This window comes from Balearica regulorum, chromosome 12 (genome assembly GCF_011004875.1).
Source record: "Balearica regulorum gibbericeps isolate bBalReg1 chromosome 12, bBalReg1.pri, whole genome shotgun sequence".
Taxonomy (NCBI): domain Eukaryota; kingdom Metazoa; phylum Chordata; class Aves; order Gruiformes; family Gruidae; genus Balearica; species Balearica regulorum.
In genome coordinates, this window is record NC_046195.1 from 2325544 (window position 1) to 2338657 (window position 13114).

At 67.4% G+C, this 13114-nt stretch overlaps 1 protein-coding gene and 1 long non-coding RNA gene across 3 annotated transcripts in view; both read right to left on the reverse strand.

The window, feature by feature from the left end:
• Window positions 1–380, reverse strand: part of B2M (beta-2-microglobulin) — a 78161-nt gene extending 77781 nt beyond the window's left edge. For both annotated transcript variants that reach the window (XR_012837492.1, XM_075764856.1), the window contains exon 1: window positions 230–380. Coding sequence is in view for 1 of the 2 variants with exons in the window: in XM_075764856.1 (XP_075620971.1) it covers window positions 230–296 (67 nt within the window). In the remaining variant the exon portion in view is untranslated. The remainder of the gene's footprint in view (window positions 1–229) is intronic.
• A 10730-nt stretch (window positions 381–11110) lies between these two features.
• LOC142603544 (uncharacterized) lies at window positions 11111–12794 on the reverse strand. The gene is made up of 3 exons (XR_012837493.1): window positions 12449–12794; window positions 11982–12309; window positions 11111–11531 (listed from the first exon to the last, which is right to left on the reverse strand). It is a non-coding gene; the product is annotated as an uncharacterized LOC142603544 (long non-coding RNA).
• Between the last annotated feature and the right edge of the window lie 320 nt (window positions 12795–13114).

The following is a 13114-nucleotide window of genomic DNA, read 5'->3' on the forward strand; positions in this document are numbered from 1 at the left end:
GGTAACGGGTACCCTCACAGTACCTCCCCCCCTGGTTCACACCGGGCCCTCACCGCCCCCCCTCCCCGGTACCGAGCCCCTCAGAGCACCTCCACACACCCCCCCCCCCCAAACCGTACCGGTATCAGGACCCTCACAGCCGCCCCCTCACCCCCACTAGTAACCGGTACCGAACCCCTCAGCACCTCCCGCCCCCCCCACTACCCCCAGCACCGCCCCGGGCACTCACCATCCGCCTCTCCCAGGCCGAGCAGCGCGATCAGCACCAGGACTCCCACCTTCAGCGCCAGCTCCATAGCGGCCAGCCGCTCCGCTCCGCTTCCCGCACAGATTAGTCCGTCCGGCTCACCGCCGCCTTTTATAACCTCTGTCGCGCCGGGCCAATCGCACTACAGGACTGCCTGACGTGTCATCAGTCTCCAGGCAGAGAGGGAACCGAGAGGTTAGGCGAACCCGCCCGCATGATAGCACTGCTTTCGCTTTCGCTTCGGGTCTGAGGCACCGCCCGGGGCTTTGGCGGGTCCGGAGCCGCCCTGGTGCCCGGCCGCGGCTCTGCCCGGTGCCACACCGGCCGGAGCCACCCCGGCAGCGAGTGGGGCTGCTGCTGTGGCCGTACCCCAGGTCTTTCCTGCCCCGGGGCTTGCTCTGCTCTTGGCCTTCACCTCAGGGATGGAGGCGTCAAAGGTGTGAAGCGGCACCGGGCCCCAGCCGCCGCTTCCCCGGGGCCTTGAGCGGGATGCCTGTGGTCAGGAACCCTCACCGAGAGCAGGTCATGGAGCAGCGGCCACAAGGTGCTCGCCTGGCTCCTGCCTCTCACCAAAAAGGAAGTAAAAAACGCCTCTCGTGGAGGATTTTGCAGCAAGGGCTGCCATTAGACCAACGGCCGACGCCGTCACGGCCTGGCTGCCTTCCTTGCTGAACCTCGACTTCCTTTCTTCCGAAGCCTGTGCATCGGCGTCTTGGTCTGGCAGCTGCAGGCTGGATTAACGCTGCCTTTCAAGTGCAGCCCAGGCTCCCCAACATCAAATACAAGAACCCAGAGGTCAAAGAGATGAGTTTTCTGGTGCCGCCTCCAGAAAACTATGATCACCGTAGCCCGGCTAGGCTAGCTACGCCTCCGAGTGGCTTTATAACACTGCGGGCACTGCTGAGAGAAGTACAGCAGCTTTGAATAGCAGCATGAAGAAAACCAAGTTTTAAAAAAAAGGAAAATGAACCAGTATTAAAGAGCACATAGATATTTTATACACCTAAGAGCTTGTCTGCTTGTGCTCTGACAGATCGGGTACTGTTTATCTTGAGAGTCATTGTTTTAGACCAGGAAGCAGATGTATATTGTCCTCCATCTCGCCACATGAGGAATAAAAAGTTGGAAAAGAAAGCCACTACTAGCAGGAAGAAAACAGCAGGATCAGAGCGCTCCTCGTGTTTTGGGGCTGGCACCTTGGGCCTGGGAGCAGGGGCTCGACGTTTCCAGGGGCGGGGCGAGAGGGTCGGAAGGGGCCGGGCGAGGGAAGGGAAGTGAAGGGAACCGGGAGAAGGACCGGGCTGCGCCGGGCAGGAAGCGGCGGTCGGGGGCTCCAGGCACAGCCCGGGTGAGCGGCGCCGGCGGCTCCCGGCAGCCATGGCCTCGTCTCCCTCCCGGCCACGGAGCCGGGGCCCGGCGGGGCGGCGAAGCGCGGCGAGGGACCGGGAGCGGCAGCACCGAGCCCAGGTGAGGGACGCCGGGGGGTGCCGGGGCCGTGGCCGGGCGGGTCTCGGGCCGGGGGCGGCTGCTGGGCGCGGGCCGGGCCCTGCCGGGGAGCCCCAGCCCCGGGGGTCTCGCTGGGGACGGCCCTGCCCGGCCCCGGCCCTCTGCCCGCCGGGTCTGGCCGTGCAGCCCGGGGCCGGCCCTGCATCGTTGTAGCTCCAGCCCAGGGACATTTCAGCTCCAGCCCTACAATGTTCATCGCAACTCCTGTTCTGTGGCCTTTGGTTCTTCACCAGCCCCTCAGCAGGGAGTTCAGCCCCAGGCCTACAGTCCTGATTCCAGCTCGGGGTGAGTTCAGCCCCAGCCCTTCCAGTCTGGAGTTCAGCTCTGCTCCCAGCCCCACCGCAGGGATTTCAGCCCTGGCCCTACAGTGGTTGTGTCAGCTCCAGCCACAGGCGTTCTTCAGCCCCAGCCTCACATCAGTCATTTCAGCCCCAGCCCCACAATATTGATTCCAGCTCTGTGTGATTTCAGCTCTGGCCCTACACTCTGGATTTCAGCTCCGTTCCCAGCCCCACAGCAGAGATTTCAGCCCCGGCCCAACAGTTTTTATTCCATCTCTGAGTGATTTCAGCTCTGGCCCTACAGTTTTTATTTCAGCTCCAGCCCTGAAGGATTTATTTCAGTTCCAGCCGCAGTCGTTCTTCGGCCTGAACCCACAGCAGAGATTTCAGCTCCAGCCCTACAGTTTTTATTTCAGCTCCAGCCACAGTCGTTCTTCAGCTCCAGCTCTTCATGTCTCAGCCCCAGCCCCACAGCAGAGATTTCAGCTCCAGCCCCACCATCTTTAGTCCAGCTCTGAGGATTTCAGCTCTGGCCCTACAGTTTTTATTTCAGCTCCAGGTTCGGTATTTCAGCTCCAGCCACAGTCGTTCTTCAGCTCCAGCTCTGTCACGTCTCAGCCCCAGCCCCACAGCAGAGATTTCAGCCCCAGCCCCACCATCTTTATTCCAGCTCTGTGTGATTTCAGCTCTGGCCCTACACTCTGTATTTCAGCTCCAGTCCCAGCCCTGCAGCAGAGATTTGAGCCCGAACCCTGACATTTTTATTTCAGATCCAGTTCTACGTCATTTCAGCCCCACCAGCTGTAGTTCAGCCCCAGCCCAACAGTTTTTATTTCAGCTCTCAGTGATTTCAGCTCTGACCCTACAGTTTTTATTTCAGCTCTCAGTGATTTCAGCTCTGGCCCTACAGTTTTTATTTCAGCTCTCAGTGATTTCAGCTCTGGCCCTACACTCTGTATTTCAGCTCCAGGTTTGGTGTTTCAGCTCCAGCCACAGTCGTTCTTCAGCCCCAGCCCCACAGCAGTGAGTTCAGCCCCAGCCCTTCCATTTTTATTCCAGCTCTGAGTGATTTCAGCCCCACAGCTTTTATTCCAGCTCCATTCCCAGCCCTACAATTTTTATTCATGCTCTGAGTGATTTCAGCTCCGGCCCTACAGTTTTTATTTCAGCTCTCAGTGATTTCAGCTCTGGCCCTACAGTTTTTATTTCAGCTCTCAGTGATTTCAGCTCTGACCCTACGGTTTTTATTTCAGCTCTGGCCCTGAGGGATTTATTTCAGCGTCAGCTCCAGGTTTGGTATGTCAGCTCCAGCCACAGTTGTGATTCAGCTCCAGCTCTGTCACATCTCAGCCCCAGCCCCACAGCAGAGATTTCAGCTCTGACCCTACAGTTTTTATTTCAGCCCCAGCCCTGATGGATTTATTTCGGCTCCAGCAGCAGTCATTCTCCAGCTCCAGCCCTACAATTTTTATTTCAGCTCTGAGTGATTTCAGCTCTGGCCCTACAGTTTTTATTTCAGCTCCAGCCCCAAAGGATTTATTTCAGCTCCAGCTGCAGTCGTTCTTCAGCCCCAGCCCCACAGCAGAGATTTCAGCTCCAGCCCCACCATCTTTATTCCATCTCTGAGTGATTTCAGCTCTGGCCCTACAGTTTTTATTTCAGCTCTCAGTGATTTCAGCTCTGGCCCTACAGTTTTTATTTCAGCTCCAGGTTTGGTATTTCAGCCCCAGCCCCACAGCAGTGATTTCAGCCCCAGCCCCACTATCTTTATTCCAGCTCTGTGTAATTTCAGCTCTGGCCGTACACTCTGTATTTCAGCTCCATTCTCAGCCCCACAGCAGAGATTTCAGCCCCAGCCCAACAGTTTTTATTCCATCTCTGAGTGATTTCAGCTCTGGCCCTACAGTTTTTATTTCAGCTCTCAGTGATTTCAGCTCCAGCCCTACAGTTTTTATTTCAGCTCTGAGTGATTTCAGCTCTGGCCCTACAGTTTTTATTTCAGCTCTGGCCCTGAGGGATTTATTTCAGTGTCAGCTCCAGGTTTGGTATGTCAGCTCCAGCCACAGTCATTCTTCAGCCCCAGCCCCACCATCTTTATTACAGCTCTGAGTGATTTCAGCTCTGGCCCTACAGTTTTTATTTCAGCTCCAGGTTTGGTGTTTCAGCTCCAGGTTTGGTGTTTCAGCTCCAGCCACAGTCGTTCTTCAGCCCCAGCCCCACAGCAGTGAGTTCAGCCCCAGCCCTTCCATCTTGATTTCAGCTCCTCCCCTACAGTAGGTGTTGACCCCCAGGATTTCAGCTCCCGGCCTGTGCTGTTTCCCCTCCCACCCCCCACTCTTTCTTTCACCTCACAGACTTTCTTACGGCTCCAGCTCTGCGTTGTTTCAGCTTCAGCCCTGCAGTGTTTAGCTCAGCCTCAGCTCTACATCTTCCTGCTGCCTCCGTGTTCTCCCAGCAGCTCTGGGGGCTGTTGATAAGGTAGTCAGTCAATCCCTGTCATCACTCAGCTATCAAAACTGTCCCATTGTGTCTGTCCCCTGAATAAAGTGTTGCTGTCATTCCCACCCCCCCCATTTCAGAGGTTGAGGTTGGCCCGGTGCATTCTGGCATCCCATGTTGCAGAGGCAAATAAAACCAGACCCCCACCTCTGGTGAGGGTCCCACAGCCCTGATACCCCCCCCCACCCCAGTGTTTGGGGGCTGGGAGCAGCTGCTGGGCCCCCTGTTCCCTGTCCCCAAAGCCAGCACTTGGGCCGGTTCTGAGCCCCAGCCCCCCCTCACAGCTTGTTGTCAGGCCCCCAAACACAGCACTGGGGGGAGGTTTGGAGCAGCTGAACCCCAGGACTGAGCCGGGCTGCTCAGCCCCAACCACAACCCTTCATCCTCCTTTGGGGGGCTGGAAACCCCCGTGAGGCTGCTGCGGCCCGTGGGGGAAGGGGGCCACAGCCCAGGGAGTGCTGGGGAACTGGGGGCACCCCCAGACAGGGAAAGCTTTAGTGCACTTTATTCCACTTAATGTTTCAGTTATTTTTCTGCATTACACTTTTATTATTATAATAAAACAACGTAATAGCTTTATTAGCAGTACTAGTTACACTATTATTATTTCACACCCAAGCGCGCCCCCGGCCCCCCCCACTCGCGGCCCCATCCGCGGGGAGCCGGGCCCGGGAACCCCCAGCGCAGCCCGGCCGCGCCCCGACCCCCCACCCGACCCCCGCTGGGGACCCGCCCCGTGTCGCGGCCGCCGCCCGACAGAAGAACGGCCAACAGAACGGCACCCCGCCGTCACGCCGGGCACGGACCCAACCGGCACCCCCGTCCCAGGGCATCGCCCGCCCGGGCCGCGCCTCCCCGACCGCCTCCCGCCCCCGGAACACACCGCGAACCCGCCCGCACAGCGGCTCGGGCCCGGTCAGGCGCAGGGGGCCCGCGGCCGGACAGTACTGCCCGCCGCCCCGCTCCCAGCGCCCCCCCGGCCCGGCTCACCGGCGCTCCCGAGCCCGCGGAGCAGCAGCAGCTCCACGTCCGCTCCCCACGGCCGCCGCTCCACACTGACAGCGCCGCCGGCCCGCGCAAGCGCTCTACACTCTCGGGCACCGCCCACCCGGGCCCCGCCCATCTCCGCCCCGCCCAATCCCGGCCCGCCCTTTCAATCCGGCCACGCCCCATCCCGTCGTCGTTCCGCCCAAACCCGACCCGCCCTTTCAATCCGGCCACGCGCCATCCCGGCGCCGCTCCACCCAATCCCGGCCCGCCCTTGCACTCCGGCCACGCCCCATCCCGGCGCCGTTTCGGCCTATCCCGGCCCGCCGTTTCAATCCGGCCACGCCCCATCCCGGCGCCGTTCCGCCCAATCCCGGCCCGCCCTTTCAATCCGACCACGCCCCATCCCGGCGCCGCTCCGCCCAATCCCGGCCCGCCCTTTCACTCCGACCCCGCGGGCCCTGACCCCGGAAGGAGTCGCGGTTTCCGGGGTCCCGCCCCGTTCTCCCTCCCAGCCCCGCTCCCGGAGAGCGCCCGGCCCGGCCGGTCCCGGCGGCAGCTGCGGCCCTTCCCGGCTTTAGGGGCTTGAACGGGAACCGGGGGCGGCCTCGCTGCGGAGCCCCCGCCCGCTCTCTCCGGCACACCCACAGCGGCTGCCGGGGCTACCGCAGCGGGGCCGCGACCCCTCGAGTCTCCCGGCGGCGGCGGCGGCTCCCGGCAGCCATGGCCTCGTCTCCCTCCCGGCCACGGAGCCGGGGCCCGGCGGGGCGGCGAAGCGCGGCGAGGGACCGGGAGCGGCAGCACCGAGCCCAGGTGAGGGACGCCGGGGGGGTTCCGGGGGGGAGTTTCCGGGGCTGGGGGGGTCTGGGGCCGGGGGAGCCCCGTCTCCCTGCCCGGCCCCGGCCCTCTGCCCGCCGGGTCCGGCCGTGCAGCCCGAGGCTCCCACGCGGTTCATTGCAGCTCCCGCCCGGCCCAGCTCCGCTCAGGGACGCTCCGGCTCGGCCCCAGCTCGGCTCCAGCCCCGCGCTCGGCGCTTCGGCCCCGGCTCCGGCCCGGAGGCGTCTGCGCTCCCGGTGCTGGGCGCTGCGGGGAAGGGATGCTGCTGCTGCTGCTGCTGCTGCTTCCGACAGCTCCTCCGGCTGAGGGGAACCCGGGCTGCTGCCCTCTCTGCCTCAGCACAGCTCCGGCTCGTTCCAGCTCCTCCGGCCGATGGACGCTCCAGCCCCGCATCGCTGCGGCTCCAGCCCCCCGGTGCGATTTCAGCTCCCGGTGCCGCCCGCTCCGGGTAAGAGGCGCTCCGGCCGACGGACGAGCTCTCTCGCTCCCTCTCTCCCCGCCGTCACGCTCGGCCCTTTGCCGGCCGAGGCGGGAGCCCCGGCTGCTGGGCACGGCGGTACCCGGGGGCTCCGGGCTCTCATCTTTGCCGTGAATGTGGTAAACGCGGTTGCGGGGAGCGATGGAGTCGCCCCCGTTAAGGGCCGGGCTCCTCGGTCACCACCGCCGCTCGGGTCACCGCTCTGTGCCCGTCCCGTGCGGGGGGGTGTCCGTCGTCGCCGCCCCAAACCCGCGTCCCGCAGGGGGTTCTGCTGGGTTCCGGCCGGGGCTTTGTGCCCGCTGTCACGGAAGGCTCAGTCTTCTCTGGGGCGTCCTCGGCTTGGGTCGGGGGGTCACACCGGGGGGTCGGGGGGGCCCAGGGAGAAGCTCCGACCCTCAGGCAGCGTTTGTTCTGTCGCAGTTTCCAGCTCGGCTTTCGCACGGGCTCACGGACCCGCCGCCTCGTTGCAGCTCCAGCTCCTCCGCGCTCCGGCCGATGGACGTCCCGCCTCGTCCCGCCCCGGCCCTGCGTCGTTTTGGGCACAGCCGAGCCACCGGACGCTCCTGTTTCTCGCAGCCCCAGCCCTACAGCTCCTCCCAGCTCTGCCCCATGGACGCTCGAGCCCTGTGTGAGCCCCTGCTGCTGCCAGCTCCAGGCGACGGACGCTCGGCTCGCTCCCCTCCTGCTGATGGGCCCCCAGCTCGGAGTCAGAGCTGCTCCCCGGCTCTGGGGGCTGGTGACGAGGTCGTAAATCAATCACTGTCATCACTCACATACCACCCCTGCCTGGCCCTTGAATAAAGCCTCGGTGCCCCCGTTTCGCCCAGAGACTATCTCAGACGTTGAGTTCGGCCTGGTGCATGCCAGCGTCCCGCGCTTCGGGGGCAAACGCGACCGGACCCCCACCTCCGGTGAGGGTCCCGTGGCCCTGCCCTCCCCACCCACCCACCCGTTCTCACCACCCACCCACCCACCCAGTTCCCCCCACCCCCAGAGCTGGCATTTGGGGGCTGGGAAGGGCTGCTCAGGCTCCAGTTCCCAGCCCCTAAAGGCAGCGCTTGGGCTGGTTCTGAGCCCCAACACCCCGCACCCCCCTCCCCAGCTTGTCTCCGGGCCCAGAAACGCAGCACTGGGCTCCGTTTCCGAGCTCTGAAAACGCAGCACTTAGTCTCTTTTTTGGGTTGAGCTGCTGAACCCCGGGACTGAGCTGTTCAGCCCCAAACACAGCACTTAGTCCTCGCTTGAGGGGGGGCTGGAAACCCCCCCCGGGGCTGCTGCTCCTCTGGCCCGTGTGTGTGTGATGGGGACAGGGAAGGGCCCCGGGCAGGGAGTGCTTGGGAACTGGGGGGGGGGCAGGGGGCACCTCCCGCGGGGAGGAACCGGCCCCGGGGCACTGGGGGCAGCACCCACCCCCCGGGGAAAGCTTTATTGCACTGGAGTACACTTTATTCTTGCACCGTCAGGGTTACACAGCGTGCTCACGGGAACATCCCAAACCAGCCCGAGGTCTTTAGTCGCTGCAGGCCCAGCAGGATTTCAGCCCCAGCCTCCGCAGCCCCGCTCGCCACAGCCCCCGCGGGAGCCGGGCCCGGTTCCCCCCCCCAGTAAATCCCGGCCCCACCCCGGTCCCGCTCGGGACCCGAACCGCCCGTCGCGTCCCCCCACTTGCCCCGGGCAGCGGCCGGCGCCCTTCTCGCCCCTGCGGCGCCGGCACCCGCTCGGCGCCGCTCCGGCCTCCGGGGCCGCCGCTGCCCGGCACAAGCGGGGAGCAGCCGCCGGCACGGGAACCCGCTCCCGCCCAGGGCCCGCACCGGCACCCCCGCCCCGGGACACGGCCCGCCCGGGCCCGCGTCCGACCGGCTCTCCCCCGCCCGGGGCCCCCGGACCCGCCACACGCCGCGGGCCCGCCCGCGCGAACGGAGGCCCCGGCCCGGCCCGACACGCGGGAGCCGCGGCCGAGCACCGCTGCCCGCCGCCCCGCTCCCAGCGCCCCCCGGCCCGGCTCACCAGCGCTCCGGGGCCCGCGGGGCGGCACCACCGGCACCCACCGCCGCTCCGCACTGCCGCCGCCACCGCCCGCGCACGCGCCCTACAGCCTCCGGGCCCGCCAATCCCGGCCCGAGACACCGCCCGGACCCGCCAATCCGGGCCCGCCTGGTCCCGCCCCGCCCATCTCAGCTTCGACCCAATCCCGACCCTTCGTGTCGCGCCCCGCCCATCTGCGCTCCGCCCAATCCCGACTCTTCCTTTCGCGCCCCACCCATCTCCGCTTCTACCCAATCCCGAGCCTTCGTGTCGTGCCCCGCCCATCTCCGCTTCGACCCAATCCCGACCCTTCCTTTCGCGCCCCACCCATCTCCGCTTCTACCCAATCCCGACCCTTCGTGTCGTGCCCCGCCCATTTCCGCTGGGCCCAATCCCGGCCCGCCATTTCAATCCGCCCTCGCCCCGCCGCTCCCCGGCACACCATCAGCGGCTGCCGGGGCTGCCGCCGCGGAGCCGCGACCCCCTCGAGACTCTCGGAGCGGCGGAGGCGGCGGATCGGATCCTCCGGGGGCCGGGTGAGGCGGAGACGGGGCCCCAGAGGGGGGCGGGCCCGGATTGAAAAGACCGGGCGGGATTGGGCGGAGCCGAGACGGGATAAACCGGGGCGGATTGAAATGGGGGGCCGGGATTGGGCCCAGCGGAAATGGGCGGGGCACGACACGAAGGGTCGGGATTGGGTAGAAGCGGAGATGGGTGGGGCGCGAAAGGAAGGGTCGGGATTGGGTCGAAGCGGAGATGGGCGGGGCACGACACGAAGGCTCGGGATTGGGTAGAAGCGGAGATGGGTGGGGCGCGAAAGGAAGAGTCGGGATTGGGCGGAGCGCAGATGGGCGGGGCGCGACACGAAGGGTCGGGATTGGGTCGAAGCTGAGATGGGCGGGGCGGGACCAGGCGGGCCCGGATTGGCGGGTCCGGGCGGTGTCTCGGGCCGGGATTGGCGGGCCCGGAGGCTGTAGGGCGCGTGCGCGGGCGGTGGCGGCGGCAGTGCGGAGCGGCGGTGGGTGCCGGGGGTGCCGCCCCGCGGGCCCCGGAGCGCTGGTGAGCCGGGCCGGGGGGCGCTGGGAGCGGGGCGGCGGGCAGCGGTGCTCGGCCGCGGCTCCCGCGTGTCTGGCCGGGCCGGGCCGGGGCCTCCGTTCGCGCGGGCGGGTCCGGGGTGTGTGCCGGGTCCGGGGGTCCCGGGCGGGGGAGAGCCGGTCGGACGCGGGCCCGGGCGGGCCGTGTCCCGGGGCGGGGGTGCCGGTGGGGGCCCTGGGCGGGAGCGGGTTCCCGTGCCGGCGGCTGCTCCCCGCTTGTGCCGGGCAGCGGCGGCCCCGGAGGCCGGAGCGGCGCCGAGCGGGTGCCGGCGCCGCAGGGGCGAGAAGGGCGCCGGCCGCTGCCCGGGGCAAGTGGGGGGACGCGACGGGCGGTTCGGGTCCCGAGCGGGACCGGGGTGGGGCCGGGCCGGGATTTACTGGGGGGGGGGAACCGGGCCCGGCTCCCGCGGGGGCTGTGGCGAGCGGGGCTGCGGAGGCTGGGGCTGAAATCCTGCTGGGCCTGCAGCGACTAAAGACCTCGGGCTGGTTTGGGATGTTCCCGTGAGCACGCTGTGTAACCCTGACGGTGCAAGAATAAAGTGTACTCCAGTGCAATAAAGCTTTCCCCGGGGGGTGGGTGCTGCCCCCAGTGCCCCGGGGCCGGTTCCTCCCCGCGGGAGGTGCCCCCTGCCCCCCCCCCAGTTCCCAAGCACTCCCTGCCCGGGGCCCTTCCCCGTCCCCATCACACACACACGGGCCAGAGGAGCAGCAGCCCCGGGGGGGGGGTGGTTTCCAGCCCCCCCTCAAGCGAGGACTAAGTGCTGTGTTTGGGGCTGAACAGCTCAGTCCCGGGGTTCAGCAGCTCAACCCAAAAAAGAGACTAAAAGTGCTGCGTTTTCAGAGCTCGGAACCGGAGCCCAGTGCTGCGTTTCTGGGCCCGGAGACAAGCTGGGGAGGGGGGTGCGGGGTGTTGGGGCTCAGAACCAGCCCAAGCGCTGCCTTTAGGGGCTGGGAACTGGAGCCTGAGCAGCCCTTCCCAGCCCCCAAATGCCAGCTCTGGGGGTGGGGGGAACTCGGGGGGGGGGTGGGTGGGTGGTGAGAACGGGTGGGTGGGTGGGGAGGGCAGGGCTGCGGGACCCTCACCGGAGGTGGGGGTCCGGTCGCGTTTGCCCCCGAAGCGCGGGACGCTGGCATGCACCAGGCCGAACTCAACGTCTGAGATAGTCTCTGGGCGAAACGGGGGCACCGAGGCTTTATTCAAGGGCCAGGCAGGGGTGGTATGTGAGTGATGACAGTGATTGATTTACGACCTCGTCACCAGCCCCCAGAGCCGGGGAGCAGCTCTGACTCCGAGCTGGGGGCCCATCAGCAGGAGGGGAGCGAGCCGAGCGTCCATGGGGCAGAGCTGGGAGGAGCTGTAGGGCTGGGGCTGCGAGAAACAGGCGCGTCCGGTGGCTCGGCTGTGCCCAAAACGACGCAGGGCCGGGGCTGGACAAAAGCCCCTGGGGCTGTCAGGAGCAGGAGCCTCTCTCGGCCGGGGTGGGACGAGGCGGGACGTCCATCGGCCGGAGCGTGGAGGAGCTGGAGCTGCAACGAGGCGGCGGGTCCGTGAGCCCGTGCGAAAGGCGAGCTGGAAACTGCGACAGAACAAACGCTGCCTGAGGGTCGGAGCTTCTCCCTGGGCCCCCCCGACCCCCCGGTGTGACCCCCCGACCCAAGCCGAGGACGCCCCAGAGAAGACTGAGCCTTCCGTGACAGCGGGCACAAAGCCCCGGCCGGAACCCAGCAGAACCCCCTGCGGGACGCGGGTTTGGGGCGGCGACGACGGACACCCCCCCGCACGGGACGGGCACGGAGCGGTGACCCGAGCGGCGGTGGTGACCGAGGAGCCCGGCCCTTAACGGGGGCGACTCCGTCGCTCCGCGCAACCGCGTTTACCACATTCACGGCAAAGATGAGAGCCCGGAGCCCCCGGGTACCGCCGTGCCCAGCAGCCGGGGCTCCCGCCTCGGCCGGCAAAGGGCCGAGCGTGACGGCGGGGAGAGAGGGAGCGAGAGAGCTCGTCCGTCGGCCGGAGCGCCTCTTACCTGGAGCGGGCGGCACCGGGAGCTGAAATCGCACCGGGGGGCTGGAGCCGCAGCGATGCGGGGCTGGAGCGTCCATCGGCCGGAGGAGCTGGAACGAGCCGGAGCTGTGCTGAGGCAGAGAGGGCAGCAGCCCGGGTTCCCCTCAGCCGGAGGAGCTGTCGGAAGCAGCAGCAGCAGCAGCAGCAGCAGCATCTCTTCCCCGCAGCGCCCAGCACCGGGAGCGCAGACGCCTCCGGGCCGGAGCCGGGGCCGAAGCGCCGAGCGCGGGGCTGGAGCCGAGCTGGGGCCGAGCCGGAGCGTCCCTGAGCGGAGCTGGGCCGGGCGGGAGCTGCAATGAACCGCGTGGGAGCCTCGGGCTGCACGGCCGGACCCGGCGGGCAGAGGGCCGGGCAGGGAGACGAGGCTCCCCCGGCCCCAGACCCCCCCCCCGGCCCCGGAACCCCCCGGTCCCCCCCGGCGTCCCTCACCTGGGCTCGGTGCTGCCGCTCCCGGTCCCTCGCCGCGCTTCGCCGCCCCACCGGGCCCCGGCTCCATGCCCGGGAGGGAGACGAGGCCATGGCTGCCGGGAGCCGCCGCCGCCGCCGCCGCCGGGAGACTCGAGGGGTCGCGGCCCCGCTGCGGTAGCCCCGGCAGCCGCTGTCGGTGTGCCGGGGAGAGCGGGCGGGGGCTCCGCAGCGAGGCCGCCCCCGGTTCCCGTTCAAGCCCCTAAAGCCGGGAAGGGCCGCAGCTGCCGCCGGGACCGGCCGGGCCGGGCGCTCTCCGGGAGCGGGGCTGGGAGGGAGAACGGGGCGGGACCCCGGAACCGCGACTCCTTCCGGGGTCAAGGCCCGCGGGGTCGGAGTGAAAGGGCGGGCCGGGATTGGGCGGAGCGGCGCCGGGATGGGGCGTGGTCGGATTGAAAGGGCGGGCCGGGATTGGGCGGAACGGCGCCGGGATGGGGCGTGGCCGGATTGAAACGGCGGGCCGGGATTGGGCGAAACGGCGCCGGGATGGGGCGTGGCCGGATTGAAAGGGCGGGTCGGGATTGGGCGAAACGGCGCCGGGATGGGGCGTGGCCGGATTGAAAGGGCGGGCCGGGATTGGGCGGGGCGGAGATGGGCGGGGCCCGGGTGGGCGGTGCCCGAGAGTGTAGA